The sequence below is a fragment of the Megalobrama amblycephala genome, linkage group LG7 (assembly GCF_018812025.1).
Source record: "Megalobrama amblycephala isolate DHTTF-2021 linkage group LG7, ASM1881202v1, whole genome shotgun sequence".
NCBI lineage: Eukaryota > Metazoa > Chordata > Actinopteri > Cypriniformes > Xenocyprididae > Megalobrama > Megalobrama amblycephala.
In genome coordinates, this window is record NC_063050.1 from 9,251,472 (window position 1) to 9,268,618 (window position 17,147).

The 17,147-nt window shown below is 35.0% G+C and overlaps 1 protein-coding gene and 2 long non-coding RNA genes across 11 annotated transcripts in view; 2 read left to right on the top strand and 1 right to left on the bottom strand.

The window, feature by feature from the left end:
- LOC125271221 (B-cell receptor CD22-like) overlaps positions 1–17,147 on the bottom strand; it is a 136,821-nt gene that overhangs the window by 32,339 nt on the left and 87,335 nt on the right. Inside the window, exons 1-9 of one of the 9 annotated variants that reach the window (XM_048195246.1) lie at positions 10,672–10,815; positions 10,442–10,508; positions 9,121–9,468; positions 8,774–9,022; positions 3,761–4,009; positions 2,736–2,826; positions 2,575–2,620; positions 1,126–1,376; positions 781–948 (exon numbers count right to left, since the gene is read on the bottom strand). The exons of 5 other annotated variants lie outside the window; for them this stretch is intronic. In XM_048195246.1, the coding sequence (XP_048051203.1) occupies positions 891–948; positions 1,126–1,376; positions 2,575–2,620; positions 2,736–2,826; positions 3,761–4,009; positions 8,774–9,022; positions 9,121–9,468; positions 10,442–10,496 (1,347 nt within the window). In that variant the 5' untranslated portion in view covers positions 10,497–10,508; positions 10,672–10,815 and the 3' untranslated portion in view covers positions 781–890. Of the gene's footprint in view, positions 1–130; positions 949–1,125; positions 1,377–2,574; positions 2,621–2,735; positions 2,827–3,760; positions 4,010–8,773; positions 9,023–9,120; positions 9,469–10,441; positions 10,509–10,671; positions 10,816–17,147 lie in introns of those variants that run through there. 3 more of the 9 variants (XM_048195244.1, XM_048195243.1, XM_048195247.1) reach the window with 3 other exon arrangements.
- LOC125271339 lies at positions 2,505–3,767 on the top strand. The gene is made up of 3 exons (XR_007185577.1): positions 2,505–2,643; positions 2,747–3,393; positions 3,523–3,767. It is a non-coding gene; the product is annotated as an uncharacterized LOC125271339 (long non-coding RNA).
- Positions 14,939–16,687, top strand: LOC125271325. Its single transcript, XR_007185564.1, has 3 exons — positions 14,939–15,441; positions 15,625–15,674; positions 16,363–16,687. It is a non-coding gene; the product is annotated as an uncharacterized LOC125271325 (long non-coding RNA).

Genomic DNA, 17,147 nt, shown 5'->3' on the forward strand with positions numbered 1-17,147 from the left:
CAGAATAGACCAAATATTAACATTAACCCAGCTATCACATATGGTAGGTTATTCTGAGTTTAGGTCTACAATGACCTAGAAATAAGCACTCTCAAACTTGAATTTGGTAAAACGGATATGGTCTTTTTATTTGCTCAGAAAACATTTGAAGTCAAAATTTCAAATCAACTTTAAGAAACAAATTACCAGCCAGTGACATCACAAAATGTTTTTTAGTCTCACCAAACATCATGTTGTGGGTCCTTGGCTCTTTCATTGGTATTCTGCTCTTGTAATGTAGAAAAGATTACAGACACTTTATTCCTGCCATCTATTTACCTGATTTAAAGGGGACCTCTTACACAAAATTCACTTTTACATGGTGTTTGAACATAAATGTGTGTTTTCACCACCACCCTATAATTATAAAAAAACAAAAAAAAAAAAACACCCACTCTTTTTTTTAATCCCCATAAATCATAAGCAGCGTCTCAGAACAAGCCGTTCACAGATAATGTACAAACCGCCTACGACTGCTTGACTCTGATGGAAACGCTGTCATGTTAGCATGAGCTCTTGAAGCTCCACACTGTTCTTGAAAGGAGGCCGGGAGCAGCAGCTCATTTGCATTTAAAGGGGCACACACAAATGGTGCGTTTTTTGCTCACCCACCAATTTTTTTTTTACATCATATATATGGCAATTTTAACATCATATAAAACATTATATGTGGGGTATTTTGAGTTCAAACTTCACATACACACTCTGGGGACATCAGAGGCTTATTTTACATCTTGTAAAATGGGGCATAATAGGTCCCCTTTAATGACTAATGAATAATAAATATGTTACATTGCATGCTACATTGGTTTAATTGTTTTGGCCTTTGTCTTCATGATGGTCTCTATTACTCATCTGACATGGCTGTAGATCACAGAAGCGTATTCCAAGGTCTGCACATTTGATCGCCTAAAAAACATAAAATTAAATTAAATTGACCTTGAATATCACATTTCTGAAACCTCAATGGGACACAAAGTTATTAAGAAATGTGTCCAGATTTAAAGAACTATAAATCATCCTTTCATCATAATCATAAAAGTAACATGTGGATGACAAATGTCTCTTTAAGCTGGTTCTTCTCACCTCACAGCAGATTCAGGCTGGTGAATCCTGATATTGCCGTACTGGCTTTCGTTCTCCTCTGATCTCTTGGTCTGTTTGTTTTTGTGATGTTGTACAGTTGCGTACTGGATCTCCTCAGTATCTCTGCGATCAGGAGCGTTTCTGTCTCTTCTGGGTTTGCTGGAAGTAACAGTGGCGTACTGAGCGTCATCACAATCAGCTGATTCAGAAACATGAACGTCTCTCCCTGTTACGTTAGAGTACAGATTGTCCTGCAACGGAAGAAAATTAATTATTATTTATTATTCACATTTAGGGACTGTTCACACAGAACATTTTCCATTTCAGTGTGCTACTTTTCCATTGCTTTTCTATGTAAACACACACTAGATGGACGTGTTTGACCGTTGCGCTCATCTGACACTGCGTTAAATAAACTGTGCTCAATAAAGACGGTAAAGTTTTAAAATGCATCTCTAGACTTTTTTTTCACCTTTCGTTGCACTGTCTTGTCTCTCACATTTTGTATGAATGGCCCCGTGTAAAGATATTATTCACATGTTGAGCACTGTAAAAATTTATCATTATTTTAACGGTAAAAGACTGTCAAAATGCTGTGGTGAAAAACAATTAATTGGTTTACAGTTTCCGTACTATATACAGGGTAAATAACTGAATTAGATCTAACTGTAGAATTTTACAGTAAAATATCGTTAAATTTACAGTTTTTGGAAGTGAAAAATAAGTCAGTGAAAACCGTAAATTGACATTCCCACAATTCACTGTGTGACACATCACATTTGATGTATTTTTGTTGAAATATGTACATTTAGGGCTTTATATTACATCTAATGTTGTTAAATTAATGTTTATTGCATTTTATTATTATTATTTTTTTTTTTTAATTTCATGTGTTACCATGATGGGGTTTAATGTTTGTGTGAATGACACTGTGCTCCTTTTATATATTAGTATTAATCTTCTCAACTTGTGGAAAAGCAGCTTGTGTTCATCATGTGACTCTCATCACCACTGTGTAAAACAGATATAGTACTTCAATAGGTTGGTAAATTAACATTATATCAGTAAATGAAATATGTTTTTTGTTTTTATTTTGTTTTGTTTTGTTTTTTACTGTAAATTTATGTTAAATCTGTAAAACCTAAAATGTTTGCAACCATATATTTCTGGCAAGCACAGCTGCCGGGTTTTTTTACCATAAATTTAACATTTTACATACTGTAAAATAAACAGTTATATACTGTAATTATCACAACACAAACCTTTAAATTACCTTTAAATTTAAACTGTAAAATAGACAACTGCTGTACCGTAAAACCTAAAATGTTTCTATTGTATTTTTTTAATTTTTTTTAATTTTTTTTTTTTTTTATGGTAAAGTTTTTATTTTTTTATTTTTATACCATACATTTTAAAGATATTTTTTTACAGTGTGTCTGGATGATTTACCTGTTTCACTGTGAGGTCTTCAGCTTTAGCATCTCTTCGTTTTCTACTGATATAACAGACATTAATCTTGTAAGATGCATTTTAAAGACTAATTACTAATCACATCACATGAGACATTCATACACTCACTATAATTGAGAATATTTTTTGATCAAACTTACATTATAAACAGAATGATGATGATGATGATGATGATGATGAATCCTAAACATGCCACTGTGATCCCCAACCAAACATGCCAACCAAGATGCACTGAAAGAGGAATAATCTGAAGTAAGATTAACTCTCTAAGCCACACAACTCTCTTGAACTCTTTATACAATAAAATCTTCAGCAATCACTAAAAAATCTACTGATTTCACTGATCCATATTTATTGTGAGCCTGACAGTAGAAGCGTCCACTGAAACCGTCCAGAGCCGACAGCTAAGGCAGAGTTGCCAGGTTTGCGTAACAAAATCAGCCCAATTGTTTTATAAAACCTGCCCAATCACAGCCAAAACTAGCCCAATCGCGTTCTGGGGTGGGTGGGTCAACCCGCAGACAAAAAACAAACAAAAAACAACCCACAGCAAGAATGTAAAAGTAGCTCATTAAAATAATCATAGAAACCGCCTTAAATTAACTATTAAATTAAGGATAAAGTTGTCTCTGAAAATTGTAATCACTTTTTTATTGGTTAAAGTTAATGGAGAATATCTTGTCTTTTTCCTGCTCGAGCCCTTAGGATCAGCGCTTATTTGATTTACAGATCATTTGAAACTGAAAGATGGAGTGGTCCCAGCGATAATGATCCTGGATTGAGTCGGAACCGCAGGTGGTGAGTAAAATTGCATCAAATGTCTGTGCATATGCAAGTGCATATAATGTAAACAACACAAACGTAAAATTAATCAAAAGTTAGGGATAATGCAATGATGCATTGTGTGTGTTTAATACATTTATTTAGCTGACCATCCATAGCTTGCAGACGATCGCTACGCAAAAGCTGCGCGTGCTCGTCACTCTTTAGCTTCGCCCACGGCACGCCTCCAGGAGCTCGGCTGTTTTCGGAAAGACTCGGTACAGCATATCTTTTATAAATCTGATAAAACTAAAGACTTTTTCAGAGATATGAAGAATGATATACTACTCTATAGGTACTCAAGATTAACATGAGATTGGCCAAAACTGTGCGTGTTATGTACCCTTTAAAGTCACAGCATCAGAGTCTTTCTCTTCATGTTTATATCTGGATCTGCACTTGTATTCTCCACTGTCATCAGAGCTGATCTTTGAGATGCTGTAGATTCTTCCAGATCCTACAAACGTTCCTCCTTTAAACCAGCTGATTTCTGCAGGAGGGTTTGAATCACTGCTGCAGATCAGAGTCACTGAATCTCCTGACACTATTTTACCAGATGGACTGATGGACACTGAGACGCTCTTTGGAGGATCTAGAGGAGAAATATATAATATCAAGATTCTAAATGCAAGATAAGAATGTGAAAAATATGTACATGTAGTAACATACATTAAATGGTCAGAGACAAAATATGAATATTTAATATAGAAATGCGACCAGCTAGACTCTCATGTATAATCTCATGCATTTTACACACATGGTCTGAGTCTGGCATTGCTTCACATTCAAGCAAATTAAATTAGTAAAGTAATGTCAGGCATTGTAGTAAGCTCAACACAGGGGATTCAGATAAACAAACATAAACCCATATTTTATTCTTAAATCCAGAGAGAAACTCAGGAGAACACAACCACATTTAAACATAGACAATACTGGACAAAAAAACTGAAGGCTTATATATGCTTAAGGGAGTATAATCAACTGAACAGGGAACAGGGCCCGTATGTATAAAGCCGCTCAGAGTAAAATTTTAGTCTTAAGTGTGTCAAAATTCTAAGAATGATGTAATTTTACTCTTATTCTTAGACTTAAAAATAAGTGTGATTCATAAAGGTTCCTAAGTGTCAGGACTAGGTCTTAGCTCCTAAATTATTTAAAGCTGGAGAGGTCTCTTAACCTAGTTAAGAGTAACAAGATGGCAGCAAAGAAGAGGAGACACGCACTTTCCAATGAAGATAAGATGTTCTGGAGTCATATGATGACATGGAGTTGATAAAATGATATAAACTTGAATGTCAATTCTTTTTGTAACTGACCTAATAAGAAATATAATAACTTTAAATTAATGTAATAAATTTAATAAATATTAGGCCTACTTAAACAATAATTAATATGTTTAATGCATTTTAATAGCCTACATTTAAAGGTGCTGTATGCGATTTCTCAAATTCGTTGTTGAACACTGTTGATATTTGAAATCAGCCCAAACAAACACACCCCTCTCTTCATTGCGCCGCCTCCAAAACTCACACCCCAATACTAACCACCCTGCACTGAGTCGGTCTCAAACTTCGGCCCGATCGCTGCTGGCATGTGAGGCGAGTGCACTAACAATGACGTTAAACACCTCATTCTCTAGCGGGCGTCAGTTTGCTGTAATTTACCTGCAAAACTCTCACTGTCTGGCCACTGTTACACAAGCAATACGAGAGTGGATGTCTGTTCATCACAGCTGACGCAAAACAAAATGCTTCACGAAAAATAAAGCGCAGATGATGAACGAATGACAAGGAAGCACAAAAAAATGAACAAACAGTAAACAATACAAACAAAAGTTTCTGGTTAATCGCAAACAATTTTGCTTATACCATCAAAATATGAGAAAAAAATATTTTTATTTTTATATTATGTAAATGTTTTAAAATATGACATTGACTACAACATAATCAGTTTTTAATATATAATATTGGTTCTCTCTTGTTTTTGCATGTGTTCATAATTTCTTTGTATGACAGCCTGGCCAAACATAATCTGAAATAATTTGAAATGTTATTTCATTATCACACATGAAACAATGGACTCCAAGCAAAGCTACACAATATGCTTACATCTTTTAACACATTTTTAAAAAATATTTGAATTAAGGTTGAAGATGTCAATTTTCATATGGCTGGACATCACATTTGGCCTCTACTCTATGGCAGTTCAATGACTTTCCAACTGACCATCAAACCATGCAGCAAAAGAAAGCCACTTGTATGTTGATAGTGGAGTTGTTGGAGCCGTTGATGAACTCATGACACATCATTGCTCTAACTGTAAATGAGGAGACATATATCAATAGAAAAAAGATTCACACCATCAATACTAATTTGTGATAGTTTTGCACAATGCAAAGCAATTCTTAAAAATAAATTTAAATATTAAAACATTTCAGTGTCTTTTTCAATGATGTTTTTTATAATAACATTGAATTATTGGTGCTGTGCTGCTGTGACTTCACCCTTGCAGGCTCGCTATTGGCTGATTCAGAGATTAAGGGCGGCCATTTTGAGCACTTAAGAATCCGTCTTACACTTTACTAAAAGTTGCTTTTAGCTTCCTTATAAAAGTCTCCTACTCTTAGAAAACTCCTACTCTTTACTAAGAATTTTTTGACACTTAAGTCAAAACTTAAGACTATCCTTTAGAGCATTTCTGAGAAGTTTTATACATACAGGCCCAGGTCCCAGGGGGCATTGTCCTTTGCTATTTCTTCTTCTCCAGATGAGTTGTATTGCTTTATTGCAGGATGCTTGATTTCTGTTTTTGTCTAGCAGGAAAATCAAGTCTTACAAGGTTAAGAGACCGCTCCAGCTTGAAATAATTTAGGAGCTAAGACCTAGTCTTGACATTTTTGAACCTTTATGAATCCAGGCTAAACAAACTAAACACAATCCTAACAGTAATCCATTACATTACACATTAATGTAATGCAATCTGACTATTTTTTGATTACTTTTAGATTACTTTTGACCTAACTTGTTAATCACATTGATTTGAATAGGATAATCTTGATCCTAGTATCAATAATTATTATATCATTGTCATATCAATAATACCATATTGATATAAAAATACAAAATAAAGAAAATATATTCCATTCTTTGTTAACAACATGAAGTGTATGAAATATTACATGATGTCAAGTTTTCCCAGACTGAGGTGGGGGTTTGTGAGTTTAATGAAAATCACAAAATAAATAAATCAATAAATCAATCAATAAATAAATTAATGAATTAAAAATAAAATAAAATTTTTAAAAATGATTCAACACTTACTAATTTATTTTTTTAAATATTTATTTTTTTACCTGCATGTCATGTGACAATTAATCGACATTAGGAAAGCATGAACTAACTTATTATTATTATTATTATTATTATTATTATTGAGTTAATTTTATTTTTCACCTTACATATTAACTTAAAATCTCAGGGGTACTTCAAGTGAATGTATTTGGTCAAAGAGGTTCAGCTGACAAAAAAGTTGGTGAATCATTAAATGGTGTGAATTTGTACACTTTAATGTGTTTGAAAGACAAAAACCTTCTAAAGACAGTAATACATGGTTAAATGACTCACTGAGTGATAATCAAATGAAATGATTTCTGTAAATCCAGTGATCAAACGCTGTGTGAGTCTCAGTTTTCAGTGATTTCAGGCACATGTGGCTGATTCCACAAACCTGGAAGAGCTTATATATATATATATATATATATATATATATATATATAGTACAGTCCAAAAGTTTGGAACCACTAAGATTTTTAATGTTTTTAAAAGAAGTTTCGTCTGCTCACCAAGGCTACATTTATTTAATTAAAAATACAGTAAAAAACAGTAATATTGTGAAATATTATTACAATTTAAAATAACTGTTTTCTATTTGAATATATTTCACAAAGTAATTTATTCCTGTGATGCAAAGCTGAATTTTCAGCATCATTACTCCAGTCTTCAGTGTCACATGACCCTTCAGAAATCACTCTAATATGCTGATTTGCTGCTCAAGAAACATTTAATGTGTACAATTGTACAAAATATTTGTGTACAATATTTTTTTTCAGGATTATTTGATGAATAGAAAGTTCAAAAGAACAGTGTTTATCTGAAATCTAATCTTTTGTAACATTATAAATGTCTTTACTGCCACTTTTGATTGATTTAATGCATCCTTGCTGAATAAAAGTATTCATTTCTTTAATTTCTTTTCAAAAAAATAAAAATAAAAATTCTTACTGACCCCAAACTTTTGAACGGTAGTGTATAATGCTACAGAAGCTTTGTATTTCAGATAAATGCTGTTCTTTTGAACTTTCTATTCATCAAGGAATCCTGAAAAAAAAAGTACACAACTGTTTTCAACATTGAAAATAATCATAAATGTTTCTTGAGCAGCAGATCAGCATATTAGAATGATTTCTGAAGGATCATGTGACACTGAAGACTGGAGTAACGATGCTGAAAATTCAGCTTTGATAACAGGAATAAATTACTTTGTCAAATATATTTAAATAGTACACAGTTATTTTAAATTGTAATAATATTTCATAATATTACTGTTTTTTACTGTATTTTTAATTGAATAAATGTAGCCTTGGTGAGCAGACGAAACTTCTTTTAAAAACATTAAAAATCTTAGTGGTTCCAAACTTTTGGACTGTACTGTATATATATATATATATATATATATATATATATATATATATATATATACTTATTTTTTGGAATCTGATTACGTAATCCAGATTACATGTAATCAGTTGTTTCCCAGCACTGAGTGTATTTTGAAACATATTTTTCAAAATGACATTCAAAAAGTCGCTTGTTGCATAATACTGATTACCACACACAAAAATGTATTGCATGTTTTTTTTTTTCTTTAAAAAAGAGAAAAAAAAAAGGTGAGGTACTTACAATAGAATTAAACAAGGACTAATTTAAATGCATAAATGTGAAGCTCATTATTCCATAAAATAATTTACAGTATGATCATTCTTTTGTTAAAGTGTGCATTATTTGAGCTTTAAAGGTGTTTAAATCATTATTTTAACAGCAGTTTTAGGGTGTTAGTGTTTGCTGTTGCATTGCCATGACAACGAAGCTGTTAAATTTAATATAACTTGAATATAACAAAAAACAATTTTCACACTAAAATCACATTTATTGTTCATGTCTTGTGGCTGTACTATTGAAACAGTGAGCATTTTGATGTTGTTTTAAAGATCAGCCCTAATTACTTAAATTTTTAAAGAAAAAGGAGGGATGATTGAACCCTAATGGCTTTAGAAAGAAAACGTTAAATTCATACTCACACATGACATTGAGCTGAACAGCAGGAGAGATGTGATTGTGTCCGTGTACAGCACAGCTATATCTGCCTGCATCCTCTCTTCTGACTGACTGCAGCAGGAGTTCATTGTTTCTGTCTCTTCTCTCAGTTAATGGCTGTGAGTTTCTGTACCAGATGAATGTTGCTCTGTCAGTCAGAGTGCAGCTGCTTTTACATGTCAGACGGACTGAATCTCCCTCTGTCACTCTCTCAGGAGACTCCACCTGAAGATCTGAACACAACACACACATTATATCTAGTGCTGCTGTCATACACTGATTATTATTCAACATAATGCACAGAAGAAGAGAGAAACCTCATGAAAGTCACCTGTGACAGTAAGAGTCACTCCTGGTTTACCAATCCATCTTCCTTCTGTTATATCAGTGATGAATCTGAAATAGTACATGTGTGAATCCTTCAGTGTCACATGACTCAGTCTGATGGTGCAGTTCTGCTGTTTATCTCCCAGATACTGAAGCCTCTGACTGTATTCAGGGTCCTCAGACAGATCTTGAAACTCTCCATCCTCTTTTACATCACCTTTGGTCCAGAACAATCTCCTGATCTTATATCCAGTAGGGTATGTATAAGTGCAGCTCATTATCACTGATGAGTCCTTTAGTGCACAGATGTGTGAAGGACTGTAACTCACACCCCAACCAGCACTAGAAACCCCTGAAACACAGAATTCACAAGAAATAATAATAATAATAATAATTTGTTACATTTATATAGCGCTTTTCTGGGTAGTCAAAGCGCTTTACATATGTAAGGGGGAATGTGCAGCACCACCTGGATGATGCAACGGCAGCCATATTGCACCAGAACGCCCTCCACACACCAGCTTATTGGTGGAGAGGAGACAGAGTGATGAAGCAAATCAGTGCATGGGGATGATTAGGAGTCTATGATGAGACCAATGGGCAAATTTGGCCAGGATGTCGGGGTTACACCCCTACTCTTTTCGAAGGACATACTGGGATTTTTAATGACCACAGAGAGGCACAACCTCAGTTTAATGTCTCATCTGAAGGACGGTGCTTTTTGACAGTACAGTGTCCCCATCACTATACTGGGGCATTAGGACCTACACAGACCACAGGGTGAGCGCTCCCTGCTGGCCTCACTAACACCTCCAGCAGCAACCTAGTTTTCCAAGGAGGTCTCCCATCCAGGTACTGACCAGCTCAACCCTGCTTAGCTTCAGTGGGCAACCAGTCTAGAGCTACAGGGCGATGTGGCTGCTGGCAAAAACAGTTAAAAATATGCTCACCTGTGACCATAAACGTTCATTAAAACTTGTTTTTCTTCACAAAACTCATGTTTGTATAAATGAAGAACTACACTTATCTTATGATATCTGTAAAATCTACAGATAGAAGGTGATGAAATACAGGAAGGAGACCAATGAACACTAACTATGAAAACCATGTTAGAAGTTTCATCAGTTAGTTGAACATTATGTCAGCAAAAAAAAACTGAATAATACAATTTTGTTTAGAAGCAACAAATAAATTTTACATTTTACTACATTATAGTAGATGTTTTACCAGTGATTACTGTGATACTAGCAGGGCTAACTGATTAGTCAAAACCTGTCTAATGTTGAGATATTATAAGTCCCATTGCATTTACAGGAGAGACTCACCTGGAATCATGAGCAGAAACAGCAGAAGAAGAGAAGGAGCCGGTCTCTGTGACATCACTGCAGGAAACTAAATCATTTACACAAAAACACGTCATCTTTAGTTTCATAAAAACTATTATAACTGCAGTCTATGTTATAAACACTATGTATATTTCTCACTTCAAGTTTCTTCTGTGAATGGAGATTCATTATTTATTCAGTATTCATCACTGAACAAGTGTAACTCTTACCGTGTTGTAGTTTCAGACAGCAAACAGACTCCAGGAGAGTGAACCGCAAATGCGAGCTGAGAACTTTCTTCTGCTGTTTTTGCAATTTTTTCCTTCCTCTTTTTAAAGTCTAGTTTAGTGACCTGCCCCATGCAAATGAAAACACTTGCAAAGAATAGAAAAAGATAAAAACACTCTCTCAAGAGGATTAAAAATTGTATTGTATAAAATTCACGACATACAGAGCTTTCAATAAAAAAAAAAAAATAATAATAATAATAATAATAATAATAAAAATGAAACTTTCAGTGTGAAGGGAAACTCCCTGTAATGATTAGATGGCGTTTATCAGTTTCCTGTAAACTGTGTATGTTAGCATGCATGTTCAGTAATATATTACATGACTTTGTGGCAGGAATATGTAACTGCCTTCCCTTATATAAAATAATCAGGATCATCCCTGGATGGATGAAGGGACGAATGGATGCAGGAATGGATGAATTTGTGGATGGATGGATGGATGGATGGATGGATGGATGGATAGGGCAGTAACATGTTATTGCATTCCCTTATATAAAAGAATCAGGCAAAAAAAAAAAAAAAAATGATGGATAGATGGCGTAACCTTGAGGATGGCAGACTTTACCTCCACTGTCCTGAAGAGGGAGCTGTTTTCTGACACTGTGTTTGTTCATACATGTGCATTGGGGAAGAGTAACTCTATAAACACACACACACACACACACCCCACTAAGCAAAGTTTTATACTTTCGTGTGAAAAATAGCGTCAACAATTAAATATTTATTGTGCACTTTATTTAGATTCATTGAATAAAGTTTAAATAAGTTTTCACAAGTGTGCTGAAATCATTGATCTTGCGCGTTGATCTAAAGGGAGAGCGGTGCTCACTTTCTGTGTCATTCATTCATGAGAAAAGTTATAATTTATTTTTAAATTTTAAACTGATTTTATAATGTTTAATATTTAGTCAAAGGTGTAACTAAAGGCGGGCGTACACGGTGCGATTTTTGCTGTCGTACGAGCTCGCAGGTGATTTTTTCCAGTCGTGTGGAGATGCTCGTATGGTCGCGGCTCGTATCATGTGCGAGTAATTAGGAGCCGAGCAGAGTGCACACCTCACGAGCCCGACCTCTCGATCATTTTTAAACATGTCAAAAAAGTTCGGGAGCTATCGGTTTGAATTCGTGACATGCGTGTGGTTGAACGAGCCATTTTTTCGATCTATCTGAAGTTGACCAATCAGGAGCTAAGAAAAACCACAGAAGAAGAAGAAAGATGAAGATGACAGCGCCATGGCGAATTTGGTCCATTGAAAAGGAGGATAAACTCGCTGAAATTTGGGCGAGCGCTGTATGATGTGTCAAGCAGTGACAGGGTCGTCCGAGATGATATTTTACAGCGGATCGCCCAAGAGCTACAGTTATCAGGTTAAAAAATAAATCATGCTTGATCCTCGACTCATGATCCGCTCTTGATCACGACATGACATTTCTCTGCACTACTTGTACTATATGTGTTGGTAGCCATTAAAGAAAAACATATTTAATTTAATATTTATGTTTAAATATGCCTATTATAATGTTATTTTTTAATTTCATCTATTTGATAAAGACAAGTGAACAGCATGAGTAGAACAGAAAACATCATAAGATGCGCATCTGGAGACATGGAGTGTGTCAGACATGATTTTGATCACTTCATTAAAGGTGCTCTAAGCGATGTCACGCGTTTTTAGGCCAAAACATTTTTTGTCACATACAGCAAACATCTCCTCACTATCCGCTAGCTGCCTGTCCCCTGAACACACTGTAAAAAAGTAGTCGCCACAAAAAAAAAACTTATTTCACATAGGCCTATTTTCTATCCAGCATGTCAAAGGGTAGGCTATTCTGATTTGAGCTTGCGCTCGCATGCTCACACACACACACACAACATCAATAAGTCAACCTATTTTGTGTTGATGTACAGTGAGAACAGAATGAACAGCTAACAGTTCCCCGGAAACGCCCAAGCTGGTTTAACGACAACCAGGAAGTAACCGCTGGGGGCGTGTCCACTGTTAGCGCAGAATTAGCCACGCCCACTCACAAGAAATATGCATCTCTCTCAACTAACTTCTAATGAGTCAAACATAATGCATATAAACAAAAGAATCAGGTTAGAGGGTTGCAAAATTTAGAAGAGTTACTGTGAACTACTATTTATAACGTAAGCACACAAGGCAACATATCATCGGTTGTTGGCGGGACGGGAGGATGAAGGTCGCGGGAGATAGTCGGTTCGACCCCATTCAGCAATAACAGCAGACTATCGTGAATCCCAGCTGTCTCTGGTGAAAGTTTGTAAAGCTATCCGGTGTAAAATTATCACTCCATCAAGATGGCTCTTCACAAAATGAATCCACCTCTTCTCATCGTTTCAGGACACTTAAATAAGGAGGTTTTGTACATCATCGCAACCAGATAATATGCACTTGTATGAGGCATAACTAGTAAGTAACGGTAATGACAGTAACTTGAGATTGAGCGGGCTAGCCATGCTAATACTGTAGTTATTATAGTGTTAGGGGTGGGGCCATGTTCGGTGGCTCTAGTACGTCATTGAGCCACCATTTTAGCCCCACCCAAAAAAATCCTGAACACAGAGTTGGTAAAAATACGCGGTTTTATACTTTGCACACCAACAAAAGCAGTTAAAACCATTCAGAGTCTTTTGTTTCTTCATCTTTACAGGTGAGTTGTGATCACTTTACGATAAAACAGAATCTTGATTTCAGACTAACTTCAAAACTATCTGCATCAGTGTTGGGGAAACTACTAGTTTGGTAATTATTGTTCAAGTAACACTTAAAAAAGTACATCTGCTTCATGACAAACATAAAAATCCACTGCTTAATCTATTTATATTATTTTCAATATAATTTATTGCACATAAAATTAGAATCTCGATTAGGGTGACAGCAGACCAATTTACACTAAATACCACAAATAAAACTCAATGACATTTATTTAAATATTATATTGTTAACTATTAAAGTCTAGTAAGTGATTCATGTGACATAAAAATTTATCTGTAGTATTATTATATAAAAGTATCTGTATTGTTTAATTTATAAATGCAGTTTTCGGGTCAGTGTGCTGTATAAGTGTTATAACAACCAAATTCATGTTGATTGTTGTTGTTGTTGTTGTTGTTTGTTTTTAACCAGCTAACAAGATCACTGAAGGTTCAACGATCAGCTCATTTTCAGTCAGGAGTGAATCAGAAATGAATCCGTCCAGCAGAATCACAGACCATCAGATCTCCTCAACAGGTCACTTCATCTCTTTCTCATACTCTTCCTTCTCTCTTCTTCTCCTAATCCTTAATTTTCTTTGAGTTGTCTATTGGAATTAGAGTAGAATATTTGTTTATTTAGAGGGCGAATTTTCAATTTTTGTCATTTTGTTGAGCTGAGTGTCTACCCCTAGTGTTGCATTCTCATCACTGCACCTAGATAACACCTGTAGGGTCCTGCTGTAAGGGATTTAGGCTACATTCACAGTCAGTCCAAATCCGATTATTTGTGTATCTGATTGGAATCTGCAGTGGCAGAACTGTATGAGGCCGGTATGAGCTTATTTATTCCGCGATGTCATCTCAGCCGGTTTCAAAACATGTCTCCATTATTCTGCTCGTCCAGCACTTTGCATCAGCACAACCTTTTCAGAATGTTTCCTATTACAATGTGACGTTTACATTTTACTTGGTGTGAGAAAGTCACATAAACCATCAGAAATCCAGTCAGAGCAGTCAAAATGGATTTCCAGACATGCGACAACATATGATTTTAGCTCGAAACAGATTTGTAAAAATCACATTTCATGTTATTTTTGGCCATTCAGACGTGTTAAATCTGATCGGATTTCAAATGCAAATGCACAAAAATTGGATTTGGAGTGACAGTCTGAACATAGCCTTAGCCACAAACAGTGTTCAGCTGCATTGGGGTAAGTTGCTTTGTCCATTTTCTTTTTCTTTTCTCTCTTTGGTCAAAATCTTGGATGGAAATAAATGGATTACACTTAACTCAAGTGTGATGACTAGATATTGGCTGGCACAAAACCAATTATTTTGTAATGCAATTTATATATATATATATATATATATATATATTATTTAACGCTATACATCTGTACATGGCATGTCCTGGTCAGATGTTAAATTCAGAGGTTCAAGGTTTGTCAGGTTAGTTTCATCTGTTCACCCCTGCTGGTGAATGTCATAACTGCATCTGTTGTCATAAAGCGTCTTTTCTCCATTGATGACTATTCAAAAGTAGCTGTATATTCTATTAACATTTTTCCATAAGTGGTTAATTATGCTTGTACTTATCCTGTTGAAATGTACAAAATGTAATTTAGTAGTAGAAAAAGAGCAAAAGGACATCATAAATCATTCAAACATATTCAAGGCAGATAGAAACAGAGAGGACAGGAAACAGGTTGTGGTTCATGAATTCACAGCTAATTTCCTGGTCAAAACTGAGAGGCGTTTTCTCACTGAACACCACATAGAAACACAGACACACAGTCAGTAGAGAGTAGAGTTTGACTCGTGAGACGAGAAATAAACATTTTATTCTCCACTGATAGATGAGCGCAGTATTATTGTTATTTGAGTTTCAGAAAGTAGTTTGAGGAACTGCTGAGAGTTTCAGACTGATTTTCTGAACTGAACTGATGAAGAAATGAAGTTTCCGCTGACAGTTTGTGTGTTTCTACTGACGGGTAAGAGCTCAAGATCTCTAATATAAGTGTTTATTATCTGTTATTATGTCCTTTTATCGGAAAAGACTGAAGAGTCAGGTTTGGGATGACGTGTGAGTATATGAATTAAAAGATCTTACATTTATGAACTATAAAATAACTGATGAACTATCTAAGAAAGACTAACATTGATCTATTTCACAGGTCTGCGGTCGTCCTCCATTGTAGAGTTTAATCCAGTGTTTTATGAACAGGTGAGTGATCAGAAACTGATGATTATGGTTATTTATTGAACTCGAGGTTTACAGCAGTAATTGGACCAACAGTTTCTTTCTCCACACTGTAATGACACTGAAACAGAGACTGTGATGGCAGTGATCTTCAGACATTGAATCTCAGATTGTGTGTGAATTATTATATTCATGTGTTAAAACTGTAAACAGATTTATTTTCTCTGTTAACTGTCATGTCTGCTTCTTGTTCTTGTTGTCAGGTCTTTTATTTTGAAGTTTAGTCACAGTCATGTTTCCTGTCATGTGTTTCTCTTGCTCCTCATGTGATTCTGTCATGTGCTTCCTCTGTTCATGTGTTCTGATTGGTTCCTTTGTGTATGTGTCATGTTCTCATTGGTCCATGGTTTGATGATGAACAGGTGTTCATTGTTAGTCATTAGTCTCTCTGTATCTATAGCCCTCATGTTTCATTGTTCTCTTGTTGAGTTTTGTTCCCTGTAAGAGAGTCTCGTGCATCTAGTCTTGTCACAAAGTCAAATTCAGTTTATTTTCATGTTTATGGTCATGTTAAGATTATCAAGTCTAGTTTAATTTATCATCTTGTCTTGTTTTGTTTGTCCTGGATAATCTTTAATTAGCTGCACTTGGGTTCGGCTCGTCTACAGTGTCCTCCATTACACTGACTAACTCTTGTTTCCTGTGACTGTAGATCAAAGACACTGAACCTCACTGTGATCCAGAGGACAGAGACACAATTACAACTGTATTTTACAGCCGTTGTTCATGAACTACTGTAAAATATATAATATAATATAATGGCAAATCATCTTCATCCTTCTCATCATTTTCATTGATTTACTGAACATGAGTAATAATCAAGCTTATTTTGTCTGTTCATTCTAGTTCAGAAAGATCAGATTCATCTTCATGACTTGATTATTTGGTCTTTTTTATTGTAATTAATTATCATTAATGTGGCAGTTTTACATTTGATTATGAATATGGATAGTGAAATAAATGTATTATTTTCTGAAGCTGAAAGTCTCATGAGATTCTTTCATCAAGTTATTCTGGATTGCAAGTGAAGCATGTATTTTATTTCATTAATACTATTATGTCTTTATTTATTAATGTATATGGATGTTCAGTTCAGGTTAGTTTCTTCTGTTCACTCCTGCTGGTTGATGTTGAAACTACAATAATCTGCTGCCAGAGAGCATCTTTCTCCATTCATGACCATTAAAAAGTAGCTGCATATTCTGATAAACCATTGAAAGCAAATAAATGACAGTTTTTTGGAGGGTGTTAGAAGCAGCTGCTGTTGAGATGCTAATGCTAATGTATAGCTTTATCAACATGTTACTATAGGTTTTGTTTCAGTTAAACATGAGATGTCTTTGACACACACTTGTCAAACAGGAAGTCAAACTACAGCCACAGGAAGAGCTTTGATGCTTCAGCTGAACACACAAACTACATTTCTCCTAGAACTCA